The 21,364-nt window shown below is 52.7% G+C and overlaps 1 protein-coding gene across 1 annotated transcript; it reads left to right on the top strand.

Annotated features, from left to right (window-relative positions):
- The first annotated feature begins 1,488 nt into the window (after positions 1-1,488).
- On the top strand, positions 1,489-19,202 carry IGF2 (insulin like growth factor 2). The gene is made up of 4 exons (XM_058807134.1): positions 1,489-1,824; positions 9,379-9,541; positions 16,279-16,445; positions 16,894-19,202. The coding sequence occupies exons 1-4, from the start codon at positions 1,720-1,722 to the stop codon at positions 17,134-17,136; spliced, it is 678 nt and encodes a 225-aa protein (XP_058663117.1). The 5' UTR covers positions 1,489-1,719; the 3' UTR covers positions 17,137-19,202.
- Positions 19,203-21,364: the final 2,162 nt, after the last annotated feature.

Consider the following 21,364-nt stretch of genomic DNA (forward strand, 5'->3'; position numbering starts at 1 on the left):
GCTGGGTGGGATGCGCAGGGACACATCACAGAGAACAGCACCGCAAATAGAAGGATGCTAGGGAGCAAAGGAAGGGATGCCCAAAGCCTAGTGAGAAAGTATAACCCTGCCCACATTTTCTTGGGCACGTTTAGGGCAATCCCGACTGCTGAGAGATGAAGCACCCCCCCATCTTTGGAGGGAAACATAAAGTACAAACTTGAAAAAAAAAAAGGCGGGGGGGGGGATGTTTATTGCATGCTGGGGTGAGGACTGCTGCATCCTCGCCCTTTCGCAGCACTAGCTATGGCTAGCGCTACCTGAGGTGGGCCAACCTGCCGCTCGGGTCTCAGGCAGCCGCGCTCCTCTCCGCTCCAGAGAGGGTGCGCGCCTGTGGCGCCGCCGATACGCGTGTCCCTGCACAGGGGCACCCTCCGGGGCAGCGGAGCCGGCCTGGGGGCTGCCTGTGAGAGCCAGCGGGGTTGGGGTTCCTTGCCCTGGGAAGGCAGACCCTGGGGAGCCCATGCAGCCCGGTGTGCCCGCCGTGCAGCGGGAGCGCGTTCTGCCCGCGCCGCTGCACTCGCTCGGCACAGCCTGGGAAAAGTCCCCGCGGCTCCGAGGCGGCACGGCTCGCCTGCAGCAGCCGGCGGGAAGCACAGCACCCAGCGGCGGGGAGCGCGGGGGAAGGTGCTCTGCGAGGCGCAGGGTCCGGGCGCGGGGGGCAGCGCCCACGGTGCCCACAGGGACACGCAGGGGTGGCCGCGGGGCTCGCTGCCCGCAGCGGGGCAGGCACGGCGGCAATGCCCGAGCCATTGCCGGGGAGCTCCTCCGAGCCCTTGGGCGGCCGCGCCGACACCTGTGCCCGTGTGCACCTAGAGGGGCACCCGAGAGAGGACGGGCCGGGCCATCTCCCCTCTCCCACCCCGCCGGCACTCGGGGCTCGCCGCCTCGCAGCGAGAGGCGCTCAAGGGGTGCCCCCCGGTATTTCGGGCAGGGGCTCGGAGTGCGGATCCACAGCTCTTCCCCTCACCTGCGGGGCGGCCGCGGATGCGCGGAGCCCCCCTCGCACCCGAGACCGGCAGGAGGGGTAAAGCTCCCATCCCGGGTAGCGGCACGCAAAGAAACCGTGCGGCAAAAACTTTCTGTCCCCTCTTCCTTCCCGAGCTGGACTCCGGAGGGTTACGAGGGAGAAGGAGGGAAGAAAGGAAGGGAGGGAGGGAAGAGAGGGGGTTAGACCGCTCTGCAACATTATTGGCTGCGTGGCCGGGCTGGTGCTCGCCGGGAGAGCATGCCCATTGGGGGGGGTATAAAAGGTATAAAAGCCGGAGCGCCCTGCTTGTCTGCTCGCTCGTGGGGCAGCAGCCGGTAGCAGCGGACAGCGAGGCAGCCGGCCCCTTCGCCCCGACCAAAGGGACGCACTCAGTAAACACAAAAGTGAGAGCCACCTAAGGGGCAGCCAAAGCAGGAGAGAAAGAGAAGGGAAGAAAAAAAAAAAAAAAAAGGGCGAAAAACAACCCAGGAAAAAAAAAAAAAAAAAAGGAAAAAGAAAAAGGAGAGGAAAAGAGCGAGCGAGCGAGCGCTTTCTCTAGAATAACAGAATACCTGATCGTAACAAAATAACATCCTTCAGACAAAATCTAGCAGGGACTTGACATACCAAAAAGGCAAGGCGAGGAGAACGTGCCAGGGCGCGGGGAAGGCAAGCCAAAGCCGCGATCGCTGCCAGGGCAGGAGAGCAGCATGTCAAGCGCCGGGGCACACACGGATGAGCGCTGCCGGCAGCCCGCCTTCCTCCCCGGCCCGCCGCCGCCGCCAGAAGTTGAGAGCAGCAGCGGCAGTGCCAAGGTAAGCGCCGCTCCGCGCTGCCCTCCGCGGGCAGGGCACGGCGGGATTGCCCGCGCCGCGCCGGGCAGACCCGCGCCGAGCCGCGCCGTGCCGTGCCGCCCGGGCACCGCTGAGCCATCCCGACCGCGCCGGGCAGAGCCGCGCCGGGCAGAGCCGCGCCGTCCCCACGCGTGTCACTAGAGGGACCCCGAGCGCCGGGCCAGGCGCGGGCGGCCCCGCTGCGGTGGGTGCGCGGGGTATCCCGGGCTCCCGCCCGCCCGCCCGCGGTGCTGCCCGCCGCGGTGCTGCCGGCGCGGTCCCGCGTGGGGCGGAGGGAGCGGCGGGGGCCGGGCCGGGGCTATGCGAGGTCACGCAGCAGCGGCAGCGAGCGCAGCGCGGCCCCCGCTGCCCGCCGAGCTCCCTCCGCGCCGGGCGGCTGCGGCTGCGGGAGACGCGCGGGGAGGGCAGCGCCGGGGCTCCGGAGAGCGGCGAGATGATTAAACTCTCTTCTGCAAAACACTGCGGTGTGTTTGGTCTCGGGAGGGATAAAAATACAGCGAAGAAAAACAAGAAAGCGAAGCCAAAATGGAGTGAGAGTTAATGGTTGGCGTGCAGCCTTCGACTTTCTGTGATTTTTTAAATTTTTTTTTCTTCTTCTTCTTTCCCAGTTGCTTTTCCCTACAGTAATTGTTTTAAGAGCGCAACTTGGAAAGGTTTTAGCACTCTGTTGAGCAGTAGGGAATTGGGGCACATGAGGGAACTCGGATTTAGCGTAACTGTACCGGCAGATGTGGCTGCCTCCCCTCCAGCCAAGGGTACTTCAGCAGGGTTGCTGATACGCCAGGTCTCGCTAGGGTGGTGTGGAGCAATCAAGTGTGAAAACAAGGTTTGTGTGGGTGGTTTTAAACAAGACACCTCGGGAGAGCCTCTGCTTTCAACCCAGGCTCCCTATACAAAATTTGTAGTTTTCTTTCAAATGCTGGGATGTGCCTGGGAGACTGAGGCATGTTTTTCTTTGGGTTTGTTTATTGTCAGATTGTGTGTGTATGTGGGAGGCAGTTTTTTTTTTTTTCCCTTTTACTTTGCAGGGTTCAACGTGTTGGGATTTTTATTCCTCCTCTTGCCTTGATTTAGAGTGGAGTTGAGGAGTCTGGGTCGAGGGGTTTTGTTAAGGATGACTTTGTGCTAAGGACATCTGGAGGTATAAAAATGACTGACACTTCTGATTTGACTTCCACTGTGCTGTTTTGGACCCAACTTGACAATTTTGGTGGGGGTGAATGGGTCAGAGCTGTAAATCTTGCTCCGTGTTGTTGACACCCACACAAGTTCACTCAGCCTTTCAAAGGGGCTATCCCAGCTCCTGTGAAAATTCATTAAGGGATAAAAGATTTGACACCGCAGGTCCCCTCCCACCGCTGCATGAAATTTGAGAGCCAAAATCTATCTGCGTGTGTGTCCCAGCGCTCTTTCTGACAGGTGATCTTTTTTTCAGCCTGGCTGGAGAGCTGCTGCTCTGACCAGTCAACCCAGAGCTGTCAGTGTGTGTCTTCCCCTCGATTCCTATAGGGTTCAGCACGAGCCCAGCTCGTCTCACGGAGCACCAGAGAAAAGCATTTCTGCACTTTTCTTTTTTTAAATAAAGCAAACACAGCAGGTGAGGTCTTATTTTTAGAGGGACCAAGGAGTTGGTGTGTTTCCAGCAGTGCATACGAGCACTGTAAGTGGCCCACCCTCTCCCAGCTCGTGTCCTGGGGCTGACCTCTCCCATCCTTCTTTGGATTGTCTTTGCTTTTAAAAGCTGATGAGTGTCTTAGCAGGGAAAGCGATATCGGCCTCCCTCGGCATGCTCGGGAGAGGGGTCACGAGAGGTGGGGGGCACCAGGGGAGGAAGTCTGCCGTGGCGCTACAGCCCGGCTCTGAAGGGGTTAAAGCTGCTCTGCCAAGACATAAAGCAAGTTCAACGTGTTGTGGGAATATAATTTGCCAGTAGACTCCAGTCACCGCAGTTCCTGATTTAACAGCTTAACTTGCTGTTAACTTTCTCTGATATACTCCAGGTTTTGGAAGGGAATGCAGAAAGGAGAGAGGAACAATAAAGAAAGAAGTTAAGTGAGGCTACTAAAACAGACTTAAATCCCTTCACTGGGTCCTGCCAGCTGTCTTTAGAAGAGTTAAGCAAGATTGCATTTCCTTATTTTTTTTTTAATACAATAAATCAAATATTTCTGGGCTGCATACCAAAATTTATGCAATACTCTCTTAGTCCCCAGTGGGGTGAGTAAATGGTACTGAATACCCCATTCACCTTTTTCAGCTTGATTTTTCCACAGGCACAGTAGTTCTCCTGCAGCTCGTACAGGCATGGGGTGCAGGCAGCACTTCCCTGCCCCACAGGCAGAGGAGGCAGGTGCCTCTCCAGGCTCACAGGATGGAAGGCAGAAAGGTGACCCCCTCTGGTGTGGGGTGGGGTGGGCTGCTGATGGGGACAAGCAGTGAAGACAAAAAAGTGAGGGCTAAAAATAGCAGCAGTATTGCCAGCCTCAGCCATATGAATGTCATGCAAGCCAGGTGCCAAGAATCAGAAGGTATTTTATTTTTTTCAAGCCTGAGCTAAACAGCAAAACCCCTGGTCCTCTTGAGTGGTTTTAATTCGTCTGACAACTCAGTGGTCAAAAGTTTTGTGTTTTGAAGCTTGCTTCTTCCAAGTTGTGAGTGGTTGGAAGTCTCCTTTCTGTTTCAGATGAAGAGAGAGGCTCTTCTGTGGCACAGCATGAGGTGATTCCTCTGCCTTCAGGTATTGCTGGGCACCTCATCCCTGTGCCTCTGCCCAAGATGCAGCTCCTGGGTGGTTTCAGCTGCCAAGGCACCTGCCTCTCACTCTGGCTTCCACTATGCCTTTGCTCCTTGGCACCTTGGGGCATCATGGCCCAGTGCCCTGTGCCAGGTTGGGCTGCCCCGTGGGCAGGGGTGGCATTCTCTTGGCCCTTGAGTGGTTGGCACATGCCCACATCCTGCTCCTTTGGGAATGCCACGCTCAGAACCGGCTCAGCTCAGCTCCCCACTCTCCTGGGGCTGGCCATGGAGAGGAGTAATGCAGAGAGGCAGATGTTCAGCATCTCTCACAGGCAATCATCAGAGTAGCAAAACATCAGTCTGGCCTTTTTATTTTTTTTTTTTTTTTTGAAGTGGTGGAGTGTGAGGGATGCTGGGATGTGTAAACTGGGGTTTTCCCCTCTGGCATGTGCCACTGGGTTTGGGCTGACGACTTTTCTTTTGCCATGCTCCCTTTTAAATGCTGCACTGCTCCACAAAGAAGCAAGATTTTTTGTTTTTTCTATTTGCTGTCCAAATCCAAATTTTACAGACTGGGCCATCTGTCAATTCCCTCCTACGTTGTTCTGTTCATATTAAATTGCAATGAAGGCCAGACTGAAGAAGGAATTAGGTCAGACAGGAGGTTTTGTCTCTGTTTTTGGGGAGATATTTGTTGCCCAAGAGGCATCGTGGTTTGGTTTGCTCAGCACAAGCCTGGATGCAAGGGATGCCTGAGCTGTACTCTGAGACTTGGCAACTGGGCCTTTTAGCACATTGTGGCCTCTTGGCCCCCAACTCCCCAGCAGCTGGACAGAAACTTCGATCCAGCTGATTCAGCAGCAGATCCTGACAAAATCCTTTAGCAGTCTCGGGTGGGAGGGTGACTCCAGTGCAGACCTGCCCTGGGGCTCACTCCCAGCACATCACAGCCACTCAGACAGAACCCTCTCTGCTGCCTGGGGGCTGCCAAGAGGTGTCTGGGGGTCCCTGGCCAGGGGTGCAGTGCCACAAGGCAGGAATACATGGGAGCTCCAAGGGAGGAACATCCTGCAAATGGCAGCCTGCAGCTGGACTGGTTCCAGTGGCAAACTGGTTTTGTATGCAGTGCTGGGGATAATGGGAAAGGCATGAGAGGGGCATGAAGGATGGAGAGCAAAGCAGACCCTCTCCAGGGAGGGAGAGGCCAGCAGTGTGTGCTGATACGTTGTCTGAGCATGTTCTGCACTGATCATCCTGCTTCAGATGTGAGTTACTCAGAGGAGCTTCAGGTGTGATTCCCGGGATGGTCCAGGTCACCTGTGCAACCAAGAGATTGCTCTTGCAGCGCCCTCTTGCACACTGTGGGCTACAAGCCCTCCTCAGGAGGAATTTGGTGCTCAGGTTGTTGGGCATCTGGCACGTCTCATGCTGCCATCCCACTTCATCCTAAAGCCTGTGAGCTCTGCCTGGGCACATGAGGAGCAATGGCAGTCAGCAAGGCTGGTTGAACCTGCTTTGGCAAGAATGGGACAGTGGTAGCTGTAGCCTCTCTTCTAGCAGAGACAGGACCTTGTCCTTTAGGGAAGTAACCCACTTCCCTTCTACTGCCTTATTCTTGTTTCATTTCATTTAAGAGAGGCTTTCTAATAAAATATGAAGGTTCTTCCAACCATTGGTGTGAATTTGCTCCTGTTCAACAGCTGAGGAGACCATGCCTGTCCTAATGCTTGGGACCAGAAACCAAAGGCTGTGCTGTCTCATGTTTCCAGTGGAGAATGAAGCCTTGGAGGTATTCACAGGGCTTAGACTCATCATGCTGAGCAGCCATTCAGTTCCTGCCACCGGTGCAGCTGGCATGGTGCTTGCACCAGCCAGGTCTGGGCTGCAGGTACCCAGCTGTGCCATGACACTCTTTTGGGGTGAGCAGCGCCTGCTCTGGCAGTCATGGAGCGGTGGGTGCAAGCTTTCTTGCATGGGTCTGGTTATCCCTGCTTTGAGGGAGGGAAGGATCAGCTGAAAGGCTACTGGGAGATGTTGAGCCAGTGATGGAACCCTGGGAGCCTCTGTAGCCTTTGTGTGAAGTCTGGGGGCTTTTTATTTGCAGAGTCAGTAGGGCCAAAGGCAGAGGGAAGGGTTTGCGGGGTTGAGTTGGGTTGCAGCTCCACCAAGGTGGAGGGAAACTGCAGCACTGGGTAGTAAATAAAGATGCTCTTTGCTTTGCTGCCTGGTTTCTCATTACATAGCTACTGGAAGGAGCAGGGAGATGCCAAGGTGACAGCAGAGGGAAGGGCTGGTGCCTGGGCAAAGATGGATGCATTTCTGCATTACACCTCCATGTTAGCCGTGCTCTGGATGACAGCAATGGGGTTCTCACTGTTCCTGCTGCTTCAGGGGCACTTCCTGGCTGGAGTTATGGGGTGTGTGGGCACCTGGAAGGAGCTTGCAGTGGAGGCAGGGAAGGCTGCCAGGGGCTTGCAGTGCAGTTTGTGCAGGAGCAGGTATTTTCTGAGGAGCACAAGTGTTTTTCCACAGAAGGTATCAGGTCTCCTCAGCATCAAATATCATCTGCTGACAAAATCTTGCTCTCCCCTTTCTTCAGAACATCTCACTCTTTTCTTTAGACTGAATGTGGAGGAAAAATGATGTTTGTCACCTGTGCCACCAATCAACCCCTTCGTGTCAGGTCTGGTTCTGGCCTAGGGAGCCAGCGTGCAGCCTGCTCATTAGCCACAGTGTCCACAGCCACCATGAGCCCAACTGGGGACGTGGCATCATGTGGGTGTCCTGAAATCCCATATGAGTACCTTTGATGGCAACACTGGCTGGTGGCAAATCTGTCACCCCAACAATGAGCACTGGCACTACCTGAGGCGTGGGGACACCAGCAATTGGGATCTGCACGTAAAAAAAGTGCTGAAAAAGGGACAGGAACAGTGTGGTTGGTCTGTTGTCAGCTGGAGATCTGGCCCCTGATGCTGCAGCACCAGGGGCATGACTTCAGCAGTGAAAGTGATGCTGTGTTGTGTTGGAGAGGCCCAATAAACAACTGTGGCCCATTTGATAAAAAAAACCAACAAGGTGAAAAGGTGCTGGTGGTAAAACACTACAGCTTAGCAGCCTGGTGTCAGAGTCTGGTGCCATCCCTCTGCTTCTGTTGTAGTACAGAACAAAGTCCCTGCAGTGTGCTGAAGGGACCATTGCTGCTGGAAAAACTGGTCCTGGTCCCATCACTTGCTGATTTGAGACCACTTTGTTCCCAGGGCTGCTGCCTCTCTCATCCAGAGCTTTGGAGGGCTTCTGCCAGCACAGGCTGAGCAATACTATGGCCATCAAAACTCAAGCAGGAGGAACGTCCCCCACAGCCCACCCAGACCTTGAAACCTCTGTTTTGGCTTTTCCTGCTGCTGATCCCTGTCCTCCTGCTGCTCAGCAGAGCTCATGACTTGTAAGCATGATGCATTTCTAGCAGTGACAATTTGAGCTACGTGCTACTAAAAATTCTACTAAAAATTTGGGAGCAAGGGTGTCTTTATTGCTGGCAGGACCGTAGCGGGACCTCGGGGGACCTGGGCTAATTTCCTGGCTGCGTTTCAGACTTCCCCTGTGACCTTGGGCGAGTCATTTAATCTATCCTGGGCTTCGGCTTCATCTCCGAGCATCCCGGGGGGGTAAGGTAATATTCATTAACTGATATTATTCTCGAGCTGCTCAGATGCTATGGTGATGAAAGCTGGATGTGAGACCTAGTGTCTTGGTTGAATATTAGCAAGGAGAGAGGACGCTCTGCTTGAGATGAGGGTTGCCACCCACTGTCTGCTATTTTGACATGCATCTCTTCATTTTGAGCTTACCTGTCTGGTCAAAACCCAGCTTTGTTTGGCTGTATGGGTACTGTGGGGCTCGTTACTGAGGGACTATAATGCCTTGAGCCATTCATGGGTTTTGCCCCATCCAGTGGGGCGATAGCACCCTTGCTTTACACCTGCAGAGACTGACATGAATATAAAGCTGTTTGCTGGAGCCGAGTCTTTGGGCTAGTTAGCAAATATCCAAGGAGTTTCCTTTTTAATGCTCTGCACTGTCTGACACTGCCTTTACCCTCCCTAGTGATGCCTCAGGTGTGTTTCCTGTGGGACCACACTATTCCTGAGGGATGTCTTCTCAGTCCCAACTCTTGTCAGCAAATACAGCTTGTGCAATCGGCCTCTTGATTGCTTGAGCCTCATCTCTCTCACATGCCTGGGACAAAAGCTCTTCTTTCCAGCTTTCCTCAAAAGCAGCTCTAGGACAGGTTGAGGCTTCACTTGATTTCACTTTGCATGGATGTGTTTTCAGACGGGGCACGAAAACCTGTCATCAGAAGAGGAAAAAACAACACCTACTAATAATAATTGGAATAAATTCCCTTCTAAAAGGGGGGAAAAAATAAAAAAAAATCACACTGTTGAATGAGCAGGGGAACTAAAAGCCTTTTAGAGGTAGGCTGAAGTGGGATTTTCCAATGGAAAACCCGCCTCAATGCAAACCTTGTCTGCCCGGTGCTGCTGCCCGGCGGCCGAGCGCAGGGAGCTGGCCTCACCCCAGCCAGGGCTGTCGCAGCGCTGCCGCTCCTTCCCTGCAGCAGCAGCAGCATCCCGGCACGGCTGGGCATCCCGGCACGGCTGGGCATCCCGGCACGGCTGGGCATCCCGGCACGGCTGGGCATCCCCTCGGTGTGCTGCAGGGGAGGTGGCAGGGGGGGTCTGTCCTGCGGTGCTAACGCTGTGCCTCTGTCCCCAGGTGCCGAGGATGTGTGCGGCCAGGCGGATGCTGCTGCTGCTCCTGGCCTTCCTGGCCTATGCGCTGGACTCGGCGGCTGCCTACGGCACGGCGGAGACCCTGTGCGGCGGGGAGCTGGTGGACACGCTGCAGTTCGTCTGCGGGGACAGGGGCTTCTACTTCAGTAAGTGCTGGGCACTACAGCAGGCTGCCTCCAGCCCACACCTTGGCTCAGCAGAGCTGGGCTGGGAGGGAAAGGAGGGGTTTCCAGCCTGATGCTTTTTGGGATTTCCTTGTATATGGCAGCAGGCCAGGAGAGAAGCAAGAAAATGGACACGGTCGGGGTGACAGGCATCCACTTGGCACTGGTTTTGGGGGCTTCTGGTACCATGGGGAAGCTGGGTCCTGCATATGATGCTTGGGATTGTCGAGTGTCTCTGGAGAACCATATGTGGCTGGTTCACCGGTGATAAGGGCAGTCATTACAATAATGAGGGTGTCTGCAGCCAGTGCCTTGCTGAGCTTGGGCCCAGGTTTATTTTGAAACTTTGCTGCCTAAGCATTGCATCCTGACAGCAGACAGGAAGCTGAGCACTCTCCCTTCCCAGGTAGGCTTTGCTTGGGTACAGCAGCACCTTCTTGGCTGGTCCCAAAACTTTGTGACAAAGCTTTGTGACCTCCCAGGTACCACTGGTGACGTTGCTGCTGAAGAGTGATGTCTTACCCCTCTGCAGGGCAGCTAATTAAAAAAAATGCAGCAGTGCTGCTGTGTACAGTGTGCAGATGGCTTCAGACCAGCTGACTGCAGTGGGCTTTCCATCAGGATGCTTTGGGTCTTTGGGCCATTGGCAGTACGATGGATTAGCTGGTAAACAGGGAGGATGAAGAGTAAACCAGTGACAATGGATGCTCAGTAATCTATGGGCAAAGGTGCCTTGAGTGTAATAACCTTGTTTTGGTGTTTCGGTGCCCTGCTCTGCTTGGGAGTGGGAAGACTCTGTGTCTTGCTCCCCACTGAGGACTGAGCCACAGGGTGACTGACTACAGGAAAGATGCAAAGCCAAATGGAGGGGAAGAGAATGGAGATACCAGCTGCACATGGTGCTTTTGGCAGTCTTGTCTCTGCCTTGGGAAAAGGAATTAAAAAGTCACTCTCAAGTAAACAGAGTGTTTTTTTGGAAGAGTAGATTTGAGCACCAGCCTCCCTCTTGTTCCAGTCTGATTGTGCAGGGAACAATGGGGTGCTGCAAAGTTAGGGAATGACTTTGGACGTCCTTTTCCAACCTGGATGTCCCTTCCCAACCTGGATGCTTTACTAGACTTGTCTCCTGCTGCCTGCTGGTGTTGCATAGAGAGAGGCACAGAGATCCCACACCCAGCCGCAGCAGTGTTCAGGTTGGGAAGGGCTTCAGCTTCAGTTTTGGGAGGATGGTCAGGCTGCAAGTGGCTTTGAACCCTCTGGGGGCAATCCCCCTTCCCCGTCCTGGCTGTGCAGTGGGATCTTCTCATAGCTCCCTGGGTACTGTGGGCAGGTGGTGCTTTTGGGGTGCTCTGGGTGCACTTTCTCACTGTGATGGAGCCCAGCAGCAAGGGTTTGCATGGCAGCTGCCCTTCCTTTCTTCATCTCCCCTTCTTTTACCGACATGGCAGGGAGGCAAGTGCCTCTCCTGCTCTCACAGCTCTTCCTCTCCCTCTATATGTAGAGGAGTATCTGTCTCCCTCCCTGCTTTCTCTTCCCTCCTCCTTCTCTCTGGGGATGAAAGGGAATGGGGCTTTTGTTTTAAGGTCAAACTGACCTCCTTTCACCTCAAATAACCCAGCTGCCCAGGCCAAAATAAAAACACTTTTGAAGGCAGACAAGTCTCTTGGTGCCAAGTGGCCAGTCGGTTGCTTGCAAGGGAGTTCTTACTTTATTTCTTTCTGTCCACTCCCGTCTTTACCTTTTTGAATATTTCTGGTGAGCCCAGGTACTGGGGGTGAAATAGTCCAGTATTTTAACCCTTTCAGGATCTGAGCAGCTTGTGTCATGCAAGGCTGAAGACATTTGGGCAGTCCCTCTACTTGATGAATGTTTTGGACATCCCTATTTCACTTAATTTTTCCCTCTCTAAGTGATTATTTCTGACCACGTTCATCTTCACTCCTAAACCCACATGGCTACACTGTTGTCACCATGTATATGCAGTAGGGCACAGTTGTGTTGCACCATCGTGGGTTTACATCTTAAAACTGAGCCCGGGTTTGTATCGGGCACCTCACAGCTTGGGATGTGTGACCTGATGAGCAGCCTGTGCTAAAGCAGCTGTTCACACAAGAAATAAATGACTTGGGGAGCCTTGTCCTGTGCATACCTGAGGGCTTGCTTGCTGGACAGGCTGGTAGTATTGAAAAAACAAAAAATGGTATGAAAATCCATTATTGCTTTTTTTGCTGAAGCAATTATTTTTAAGAACTTGTGATGCTCTGCATTCTTGCAAGAGAGCACTTTGCTAGGGAAGCTGGCTGTGAGATGCAGTGATTTTGCATCAGTGCAAGGGGAATGCAGGCACAGATGGTGTCCTGGGAGGCACCACAGCTGGCAGGTGCTTGGGGCTGAGAATGCTGAAGCTGCCTCCAAGAGCTGGGGCTGCAGAAGAGCTGCACTAACAGGGGCAGGGCCAGCAGCACTAAGGTTACCTAGCCTTGGGACATGGTGGAAATGGTGATGCCAGCTCTGTATCTACCCCAGGCATGCACGGGCAAGCTAGAGCTGAAAATGAGCACGCTTTGCTCTGCACTGGTGATGCTTCCTCTCTGTGACTTTTAAGTCTTCTGGCTTGGCTGCAGCTGCTGTCAAGGTGGTGGCTTCCTGCCATGGCATTGTGGCAGGGCTGGTACCCCTGCTCCCCAGCAGCCCCCCAGGGACAGCGGCACAGCCCACGGAGGGATGCTCAGTCCAGCCAGAGTGAAAAGCAGGGCTGGTCGAGAGGAAGCCTCAGCCCTGAAGTTGCTGTCATGCAGCTCTGGCAGGGAGGGAGAAGGGGCTGCAGGGGGAGAGGCGGCCGACTTCTCTGTAAACAACAGCTCCTGTTTCCTCCTTTCCAACAGCTGATAAGAATTTAGCTCTTTGCAGCCGCTTGTGCTGACGGGGCACATTCTTGCGCACCCGCCGCTCCTCCGAATAATACTAGGAAAAAGCAGGGGGGAAAGTGCGGTGCCGGGGTGGGGGAGGGCCAGGCTGGGGGCACTGGGACGGGGCCTGGTGCTGCACAAAGGCCCCCTTGTTGCTCCCAACATTCCTGCGACAGGGGCACGGGGACTGTTTACACCCAAAGTCCCCTTCCACTCGGCTGACCGCCTGATTGACTGGAGGAGAGGGGACCCAGCCAGGGTGGCACCAGCACCGTGCACCCCTCCCCACAGCATCTGCTTGGTGAGGGTGGGGAGCCTGGAGCAGTGGGGTGCTCATGCTAGGGAAGGGACCCTCCTGTCCCCCATGGCAGTGGGCACTGTGCCTCCTCTGGCACAGAGGCATCGCTGAGCTGCAGGTACATGGCCTCTGGGTTTTCCCAGGAAAGGGTTTGGCTTTGTGCCACTTCTGGGATGCCCTGTCAGGAGAGCCTGTACCTAGGCAGGAATAACCCCAGGCAGCTGGAGGGCTTCACACTGCCAGGCTTTGCTTCACAGAACTTTGCATCTCAGGGCTTGTGCCCTCAGCAGCGCCGTAGAAGGTTTTGGTGAAGCACAGTTTTGGGAAAAAGGGAGCCTGGCCATTCATTGAAGGCCGAGAGGAAGCGCGTTTCCTCAGGAGGAGGAGGTCGTTGCTGTGCTGGGAAGTGGCTCATGTGCCCCAGCGATGCCGCAGCCTGCTGCCCACGCAGTTCTCCTCTGCGGGCAAGGGATGGAGTGGCAAAACCCTCCCTGGGTTTGGCAGTGGCGGTACAGAGAGATGCCACCCATGGGCAAAAGCCAGGAAATTCAATCTTTAGTCCCTGTGTAAATTGTGTTACAGAACAAACACTCTTCCCAATCCAGGTCAGCAGCAATATTGCTGGTAGCCAGCAATGTCCTGTTGTCTCCAGGTACTTTCTGAGACTAAATCCCTGTTTGTTATGTTTGCTTATTTTTTATCCTAAAGTAACTCTGCCCCGGAGGATTGTAGGGGCATTTGGCAAGGTCCTTACGGACAATTATGTAATGGAAACGTGCCCCATCGGAGAGTCACGGTGGAGCTGGCAGTAGTGCCGGCAAGGGGAATGGCTTGAGCAGCTTTGTGCAGGAGAGAAAGGGCAGCACACTGGGGCTGGGGGCCACACGTGTACCTGACAGGCAGGCAGGGGCAGCAGTCAGGGAGGAAGAAGCCGTGTCACTGTGGTGGTCCCTGCTGGGAGCTCACCCTGGTGGTGGCACAGCTGGCATTTGCAAACACATGCTGACATGATCTGCCCGTGTGTACCGACGCCAGAAATTGTCCTTGAAGGCACAGCGGTGAATGTAATCCCGTTTTCCGCATTGTTTTTCTCCTCCCCTCTTCTTTCCAAACAAACATAACTGCAAGTGGGAAACTTCTGTTTTTGAGAGGAGATATGTAACCTTTGAAAACCTCAACTTCTCCTCAAAGCATGTGTGTCATCACTTGTGCAGCCTTCTGTTCAGCGGGAGTGTGAATGTAGCCCTTAGGGAATGTGCTAGCGAGAGGGGGTGACTTTAATTTTTTCTCTTTCCCTTCTGAACTCTCCTTCTGCCCATATCAGGATGCTTTTGTGGAGCAGCTTAATGCTTCAGCAGCCTGCCATGGATTGAGTTGGGCACTGGGATTGATAGGACCTAAGCAGGGGCCATGTGCAGTGTGGGGTGTTGCTGGAGTGCACCTCTCCCACAGATCTCACTGGGCATTGCATGCACAGAGAAGAATACATGCAGCTGGTCCTAAGCTGGCTCCTGTCCCTGTCTCCTTTGGCCATCACCACCCAGGCTGCCTACTCTGGCATCACTTGAGCTGTGGGCACCCAACACATCTGCCCTACCTTTCAGGGGAGGGCCCAATCCAGTGTTTATTGACCACAAGAGAGAAAATAAACTCCTAACAGTGATCTCTTCAATGAACCTTTGCCAAGGGGGAACCAGCCTTCTCATCTCCCTGTGGGGCTGGTTAAAGGTCATGCCTGAAGTTCTAGAGAAAAAGAAAAGGAAGGTGGTGGCACAAGGAGGATGAATGTGGACAAGAAAGCATTTGAAGTGACTCCCAGAGGCAGGTCTCATGGTATGGGTCATCAACCAGCACACTGATGCTGAATTTTTTGTTTGTGCAACCTCTGAGCATGCTGGAAATACACCAGCATGGACCAGAGGGCTCCTGGCCTATGGGAACATGACTGATTTTAACAGAGAGCAGGTGCCCTGCTGCTGGGCTATTACAGAGGCAGCAGTGAGGTATTTTTGTGGTGTTTTGCATGCCAGCATTGTGCACAGAGGGCTCCGTTGTGCATGGAGGACTGTGTTGAATATGCATGTCTGCATTGCACATGTGGGGCTGCATTGAATGCACAGAAGTGCATCCCACATGCACAGTTGCATTGCACATCTGGGGCTGCTTCTCACATGTGGGGCTGCTTCTCACATGTGGGGCTGCACTGTATGCATAGAGAACTGTGCTTTACAGTCTTTGTCCTGAGGCACTTTGGGTGGGCATCCAGGGTGGGATACCCTCCAGGGAAAGTGGTCGGCTCCATGTAAGCTAGGCTTAGGTCTTAACCAAGGCCTGAGACTTGAGTGCCTGGTCCTTCACGAGTGCAGGGGTGTGGATCATGCGTCATGCACAGGGCTGGTGTGGGCAGTGGTGTGTGCTCCTGCAGGCCAGCTGGGAGGTGAGGGCTCAGCATGCCATAGTGGGCAGTGCTAGGCATTTTGCTATACACCACTCGCTCTCGGTTTTCCCTGTGCCAAAAATCTCCTGGCTGGGATGTGGTACCAGATCCTGTTTGCAGACCCCACTGTTGCTGGCCTCTGTTTCCCTCCCTCAGAGCACCTTGGAGGAGGTGCTTGTGGAAGTGTGCAGCAGCCTGGCTGCAAACCCCACAACAGCACAAGAGCATAGCATGCTACGTGCAGCAAAAGCATGGAGAAAATCCTTTTGTTTTGGGCCAGTTTACATTCTGAAAGGCAGAATTCCCAAGCAAATTTGCTTTGCATCAGAAATTCAACTTTATCTGTCGCTTTTATTTTGAGAGTGGGAGGAAACATGGTAAAACTGATGTAAGCTTTTCCTCTGGAGCAGTTTGGCCATCATTAAGCAGTGATATGAAATGCACTTGGTCATTGCTGCACCAGACATGGGCCTTTGCATCCTTCTGCAGGCAGAAATGAGAGAGGAACCCTTATTAAAAGATTAAGTTTAATAGCTATTCTTGGCGGGTGTGGGACCCTGTATTCTTTCTGCAGCTGTCTCAGAGCTGTCCCATCTGGTAAAATTTAGCTGCCTTGCTTCACTTCACCTGCCTGAGTGTTGATCTGGTGGAGGGAGGTTGGCAGCCACAACGCTGTGCTGCTTCTTTCTAATAAAATTCGCTTGCCAGGATCAACATTGGAGACGGTCACAGTAATCGGCACAGCGCTGGCGGTCAGGCTGGGCTTGAGCTTCCTCCCCTCAGCTGGGCCTGAGAAGGCCACCCGTGCCAGAGATAGAGGAGAGAGATAAACCCCCATCATTTAAAGTGCTGCTGGAGGCACGTGTTGGCATCAGTAGCCTTTGTCTGGGAAATGTTAACGCGACACTTGGCGTTAATGTTAACAGACACTTGTGGGCTCTGGTCTGGGAGAAGCGCTGCCGTGTCTGAAGGATGGGGAGTCTCTGGTGGCTGGTGGTGGAGGGATGCCTACAAGGAATTGGACAGGGAGTCCAGCCCAGGTTGGTGGCTAATGCCAGGGTCTCTGCTGTTGCAGGTAGGCCGGTAGGACGAAATAACCGGCGGATCAACAGGGGCATCGTGGAGGAGTGCTGCTTTCGGAGCTGCGACCTGGCTCTGCTGGAAACGTACTGCGCCAAATCCGTCAAGTCGGAGCGTGACCTCTCTGCCACCTCCCTGGCGGGCCTGCCGGCACTCAGCAAGGTGAGGAGGCTGCGCAGGGATGGTGGCCCTCCTCTGAAATAAACAGAGAGAGAAACGACCGGAAGGCCGTGGGTGGAGAGAACAAACCCCAGCTGCAGGGTCTTGTGTTTCTGCGGAACTTTTGAGAGACAGCCACCATTGGCAAGTCGTGCCAAATGGCCTGCCAAAAGTCAGCTCTTAGTAAGGTGGGGAGCCAGAGGTGGGCTGGGTCACAGAGTCATAGCATGGTTTGGATTGGAAGTGACCTTTAAAGGTCATCTAGTGCAACCATCCTGCAATAAGCATCTACTGGATCAGGTTGCTCTGAGCCCCGTCCAACCTTTCTGTGACTGTTTCCAGGGATGAGGCAATATTTCCATGGGAGGGATGGAGGTCCAAGAAGGGAATCCCCATCTGGAGAGCGGGCAGGCTCGAGTGGAGGCTAATATTGCTGTCCCTGTCCTTGCAGGACAGCTTCCAGAAGCCCTCGCACGGCAAGTACTCCAAGTACGACGTGTGGCAGAAGAAGAGCTCCCAGCGGCGGCAGCGGGATGTGCCCAACATCCTGCGGGCTCGCCGGTACCGGTGGCAGGCGGAGGGGCTGCAAGCGGCCGAGGAAGCCAAGGCGCTGCACCGTCCCCTCATCTCCCTGCCCAGCCAGAGGCCCCCAGCGGCGCGAGCCTCCCCGGAAACGGCTGGCCCCCAGAAATGAACCCTGACCGGCCGTCTCGATTTTTGATCTCCTGGGGGAGGGCGGGAGGACTGGCAATTCCCGACCCCCGAGCCCCTCCGTCCCCAGGGCCGCTGAGCCGAGGAGCGGGGCGGCGGGGCACCCTCACGCCGCTCCGGCCCCAACCAAACAACTGACACAGCAAGGAGGGGATGGCGGCGGCGGCGGTGGCGAGCAGCACCGCTCCCATGGCATCTCCCTTTTGGGGTGGGGGGGAGGGTTCTTTCGTTTCCCACACCTGTTTCGTTTCCCCGCGCCCCTGGTATTTCCAAACCTGTACTTGCGAAGGGACAGTTTGGCACTTGAACTTTTTTGCTGCTGGGTGCTGCGTGACATCCCCGGTGCCAATGCCAGAAGACAAAAGAAAGAGCAAGAGGAAAAAAAGGATATGAGGTTAAATCCTTTTTTTTAATCTTTTTTTTCTCGAGAAGCGTCCATTCCGTGTCTTTCTTGACAATAAAGTCAAAAAAACAATAGAACGGGGAGAAACATTGAGGGATAAAGATTTTTTTGCCTCATTCCCACCCCACTTTTTTTCTTCTTTTTTTTTTTTTTTTTTTTCTTTTGGTTTTTCTTATTTTTATAACTTTCTTTTGCACCTTTAAAAGAAAAACGTACCTGAGAAGAAGTTCCGAGGAGCCCCCATCTGCGTTTTTGTGTGTGTGCTTCATTACAAGATTCCAAATCGACTTGCACCTTTTTTGAAATCACCGATATCGGGAGAAAGAGAGGAAGAGGAGAGAGAAAGCAAGAAAGAGAGAAGGAAAAGGAAAGGGGAAAGAAGAAAAAAAGAAAAAAAGTGAGCTGATGCTCACTTTAAATGGAGGAGGCGTCTGCATTGCACATTTGCCACGGATTTAGTTGATTTATATATATAATATATTATATAACTTTTTTGGCAAAAAAGCACTATTTTTATGGGACATTTTGTGTAGTATCTGAAGAGGGATTGTAATGTTTAAAATGTGTTATGGTGCTAAAGTAAGTTGGAAGGGAAAAAACCCAGAAATAGCAAGGGAGGGTGGGGAGGGAAGGACAAGATAGCGAATACTGAACTTGAAATTTTAGCTTTTCGTTTTAGGAAAAGTGTGATAAATGTGTTTCTTTTCTCTTCTGAAATATAGCTTGGTCATGACCATATGAGCTAGTTGGCTGTTACTCATGTACACAGATGCACGCACACACAGAATACATCGACACGCATCCATTTTTTTTTTGTTTAAAAGAAACAAAAACAACACAACCACCGCAACTTAGACTAAAAGGGAACTGTTCTGGAGACAAACTATTTTGAACGGTGAAGGTGTTGCCAGTTAGAACTCAAGGCCCTGCTTCTGCACGGACCCCCTGGAGCTTCCCGAGCCTAGGGGAATGTCGCTCTTCCCTGTCCTTGCTGCAGCGCCGATGGTCCAGCGGGCGGGCGGGCAGCCCTCACACCGAGCCGCTGCCGAAGGAGCAGTCCCACGCCCTGCCGTCTCCTTTTCCTTCTCTTGCCCTTTGTGTCCTTCTGGCCGGAGCCTGGCGTCCCTGCCCTCCTCCCCTCGCTGCCCTGCGGGGCTGGCAGGAGGAAGGGCAGCACCTGTGCCGGGGTGGCTGCAGGGCTGGGGCTGCTGCACGGGATGGGGAAAGGCCAGGCCCTGCCTCGGGACTCGGTCAGCAGATGGGTTGGAGAGGTGGGCAGAGGGCTGTAAAATAGGTTGGGTTTAAAATAATATATATTATCTGTCTAGAAACCGTAAAAGGGGGGGGAATCAATTACATCTCCCTAATATACTCTCATTTGCTAATAAAATTGGGACACTCTGTTAACCAGTTCTGTACTTGCTTTGTCTTATATATCCATACATTTAAAACATAAAAAAAAAAAAGACTACTTGAATTGTATTCTATTTCGTGGTTTGGAGGGGAGGGCTAGGGGAGTCTTGAGAGGGGGAGGATTTTAATGTATAATCCTTTTGTTTGTTATTACCTTGCAATGTTGAGCCATGAAGCCTTTGTTTAAAAAAATGGCACTGCAATACACGACAAAGAAAATCCTTTATTTATTTTATTAAATATATATGGAAAAGAATGAAAATCAGTCCAAATTAGGGAGGGGGAAAGGGAAGTGGGTGGGGTGGGAAGGCAGAATAAAAACAGAGAAATTGCAAATAATTGACTTTTTTTTTTCCTTTTCATGTGTCTTTTTTTAAAAAAAACTTAGTTTTTATTTTTTAAAAAGAGAAGTAAAAGCTTTCCTGGATGCTTTGTACCAAAAAAGAAAAAATTAAAAAAAAAAAAAAAAAAGAAAACCTGTTAAGCAAATAAATATCCATCCAGAATACGAAGCCTGACTTTTACTTTTCATTTATTTTTGCTCCTGGGGTGAGAGTTGGGTGGGAAGAAGGCCATGCCAAGAGCCACTCCCTGTGGAGGAGCAGAGTGCACTGCAGCTCCTCTTTTGGAGCTCAAAATTGCAAGAGAGTGTGTGGTACCCTTAACATGGTTGTTCCACAACATGGAACCTCAGCCTTGTGGCAGATGCCACCTGAATCCCCCAGTCATCTGCCCAGTGATTCCTGGTGAGGTCTGGGTTTGTTTTCCATCAGCTGTTGGGGTTTGCTTAGCTTTTACCAGTTTGGGTTGTTCCAGTGACCTGAAAGCTGGATGGGAAGTGAAGATGGCAAAAAAGAGCAAAGAAAAGTGTCTAGGTTAGGTTTCCTGGTAGATGGAGCTTCTCTGGTTCTCGGAGTAGATACAGCTTCTCTTTACAATTTTAGGAATCCCAAAGATCTGGTTTTTATCTCATACAACCATCATGCACCACAGCAAATAGAAGGTAGAACACTGCAGTTCCAGTTTGGTAGCAGAACAATTGTGGGTAAAACAGTGCCCACGGTTTCTTTTAAAAATTTGCAATAAACAACAAAAAAATGTCACACGGTTTTTCCCTTTTGGGATTTTTGTGGTTGGTAAGGGAGGGTTTTGTACAGATGTAGGGCTTCCTCTGGCCAGGTACTTTACTGCAGGTGGAGAAAGGATGTGTCTGCTTTCTGACTATGTTCCAAGACCCCAGTGCAGGTTTCGTTCACATTCAAATGTGTCCCTATGAAGAGCGAGGACTGATTTCATTGCGGCTTCTGGTTATAACGGATGGAATTTTTGCTTTTGGGAACTTTGGTGCTTCTCTGCTCTTTGTTGCATAAGCCGCTGTCATGGGGGGTGTTTAGAGCTGATTAAAAAGCAAGAAAATCATCACCCAAATATCTTGCTGCATTCCCCAGGATGGAAAGCAACAAAGCTGGAAGCACCATAAGGGTGATGGTGATGTTTCCAAGCATGGCTCTTCATCAACCCTCTGCTTTGCCTTATCCTATCAGGAGTCACCATGGGGCCACACCAGAGCAGCTAATTTCTTTGGATATCAAGAGACCTCAAAATATGCCATCTTGCCTTTTGGCTTGTCAAGGACTGCCTTTACTTGCAAGGAGAGGCAGAAACTGCCTCTGAGCATTGTCCTGGCCAGAGGGTGAGTCTGGATGAAACCAGACCTTTGCTTTGTCTCAGGTGTCCTCTGCTGCCTGCAAAGGTTCTTTGCCAGGTGGCAGGTAAGTCATAGGCTTAGCCTGGGAATCTCAGACAGCAGGCTTGAGAGCATACCCAAGCCTGCCATGTTTTCTCAGATGGATGGGCTGGTTTTGGTAATGATGCCTCTCTGTGCAGGCACAGCTCTGAGTGCTCAGTGCTGGATTGCAAGAGCATAGCTGCAGCAGTGAGGGGCAGTGGTCACCGGGGAGGCACAACTGGCATGTCTGAGCTGTAATGCACCTCCACGTCCAGCCCAGCTGGTCCAGGGACCTCCACCCACTGCTCTGCTGACATGCCAGAGCGTGGGGAGGCAAAGGATAGTTTCAGCAGAGAAGTCCTAAATGCAGCTTAGAGACCCAGGAATAACTGGGAGAGCTAACCCTGCATCCTAGCCCAGCCCCAGCCCTGGCCCCTGGGCCTCAGCATTATTATGTAGCTCTGCAGGCAGCAAAGGGCAAATGTTTTTTTTTTTTTTTTGCATAAAATATCTCTTTGGAGGGCATTTTCCCAGGTGATACCCAGGAAGATACTGGGAAAGAGGAAAGGTCCAACTTGTTCTGTGGAAGTGGCCACAGTATTTTCAAGATATATAAATCAGTGTGTCTGGATAGGGAACACAGGAGAAAACAACACTACTAACCAA

Source organism: Ammospiza caudacuta, chromosome 6 (assembly GCF_027887145.1).
Source record: "Ammospiza caudacuta isolate bAmmCau1 chromosome 6, bAmmCau1.pri, whole genome shotgun sequence".
Classification (NCBI taxonomy): domain Eukaryota; kingdom Metazoa; phylum Chordata; class Aves; order Passeriformes; family Passerellidae; genus Ammospiza; species Ammospiza caudacuta.

Coding starts and splice junctions, on each gene's coding strand:
- IGF2 (XM_058807134.1), top strand. CDS start 1,720: ATGTCAAGCGCCGGGGCACACACGGATGAGCGCTGCCGGCAGCCCGCC. Junction 9,542..16,278: donor GGACAGGGGCTTCTACTTCA/GTAAGTGCTGGG, acceptor CTGCTGTTGCAG/GTAGGCCGGTAGGACGAAAT. Junction 16,446..16,893: donor GCCTGCCGGCACTCAGCAAG/GTGAGGAGGCTG, acceptor CTGTCCTTGCAG/GACAGCTTCCAGAAGCCCTC.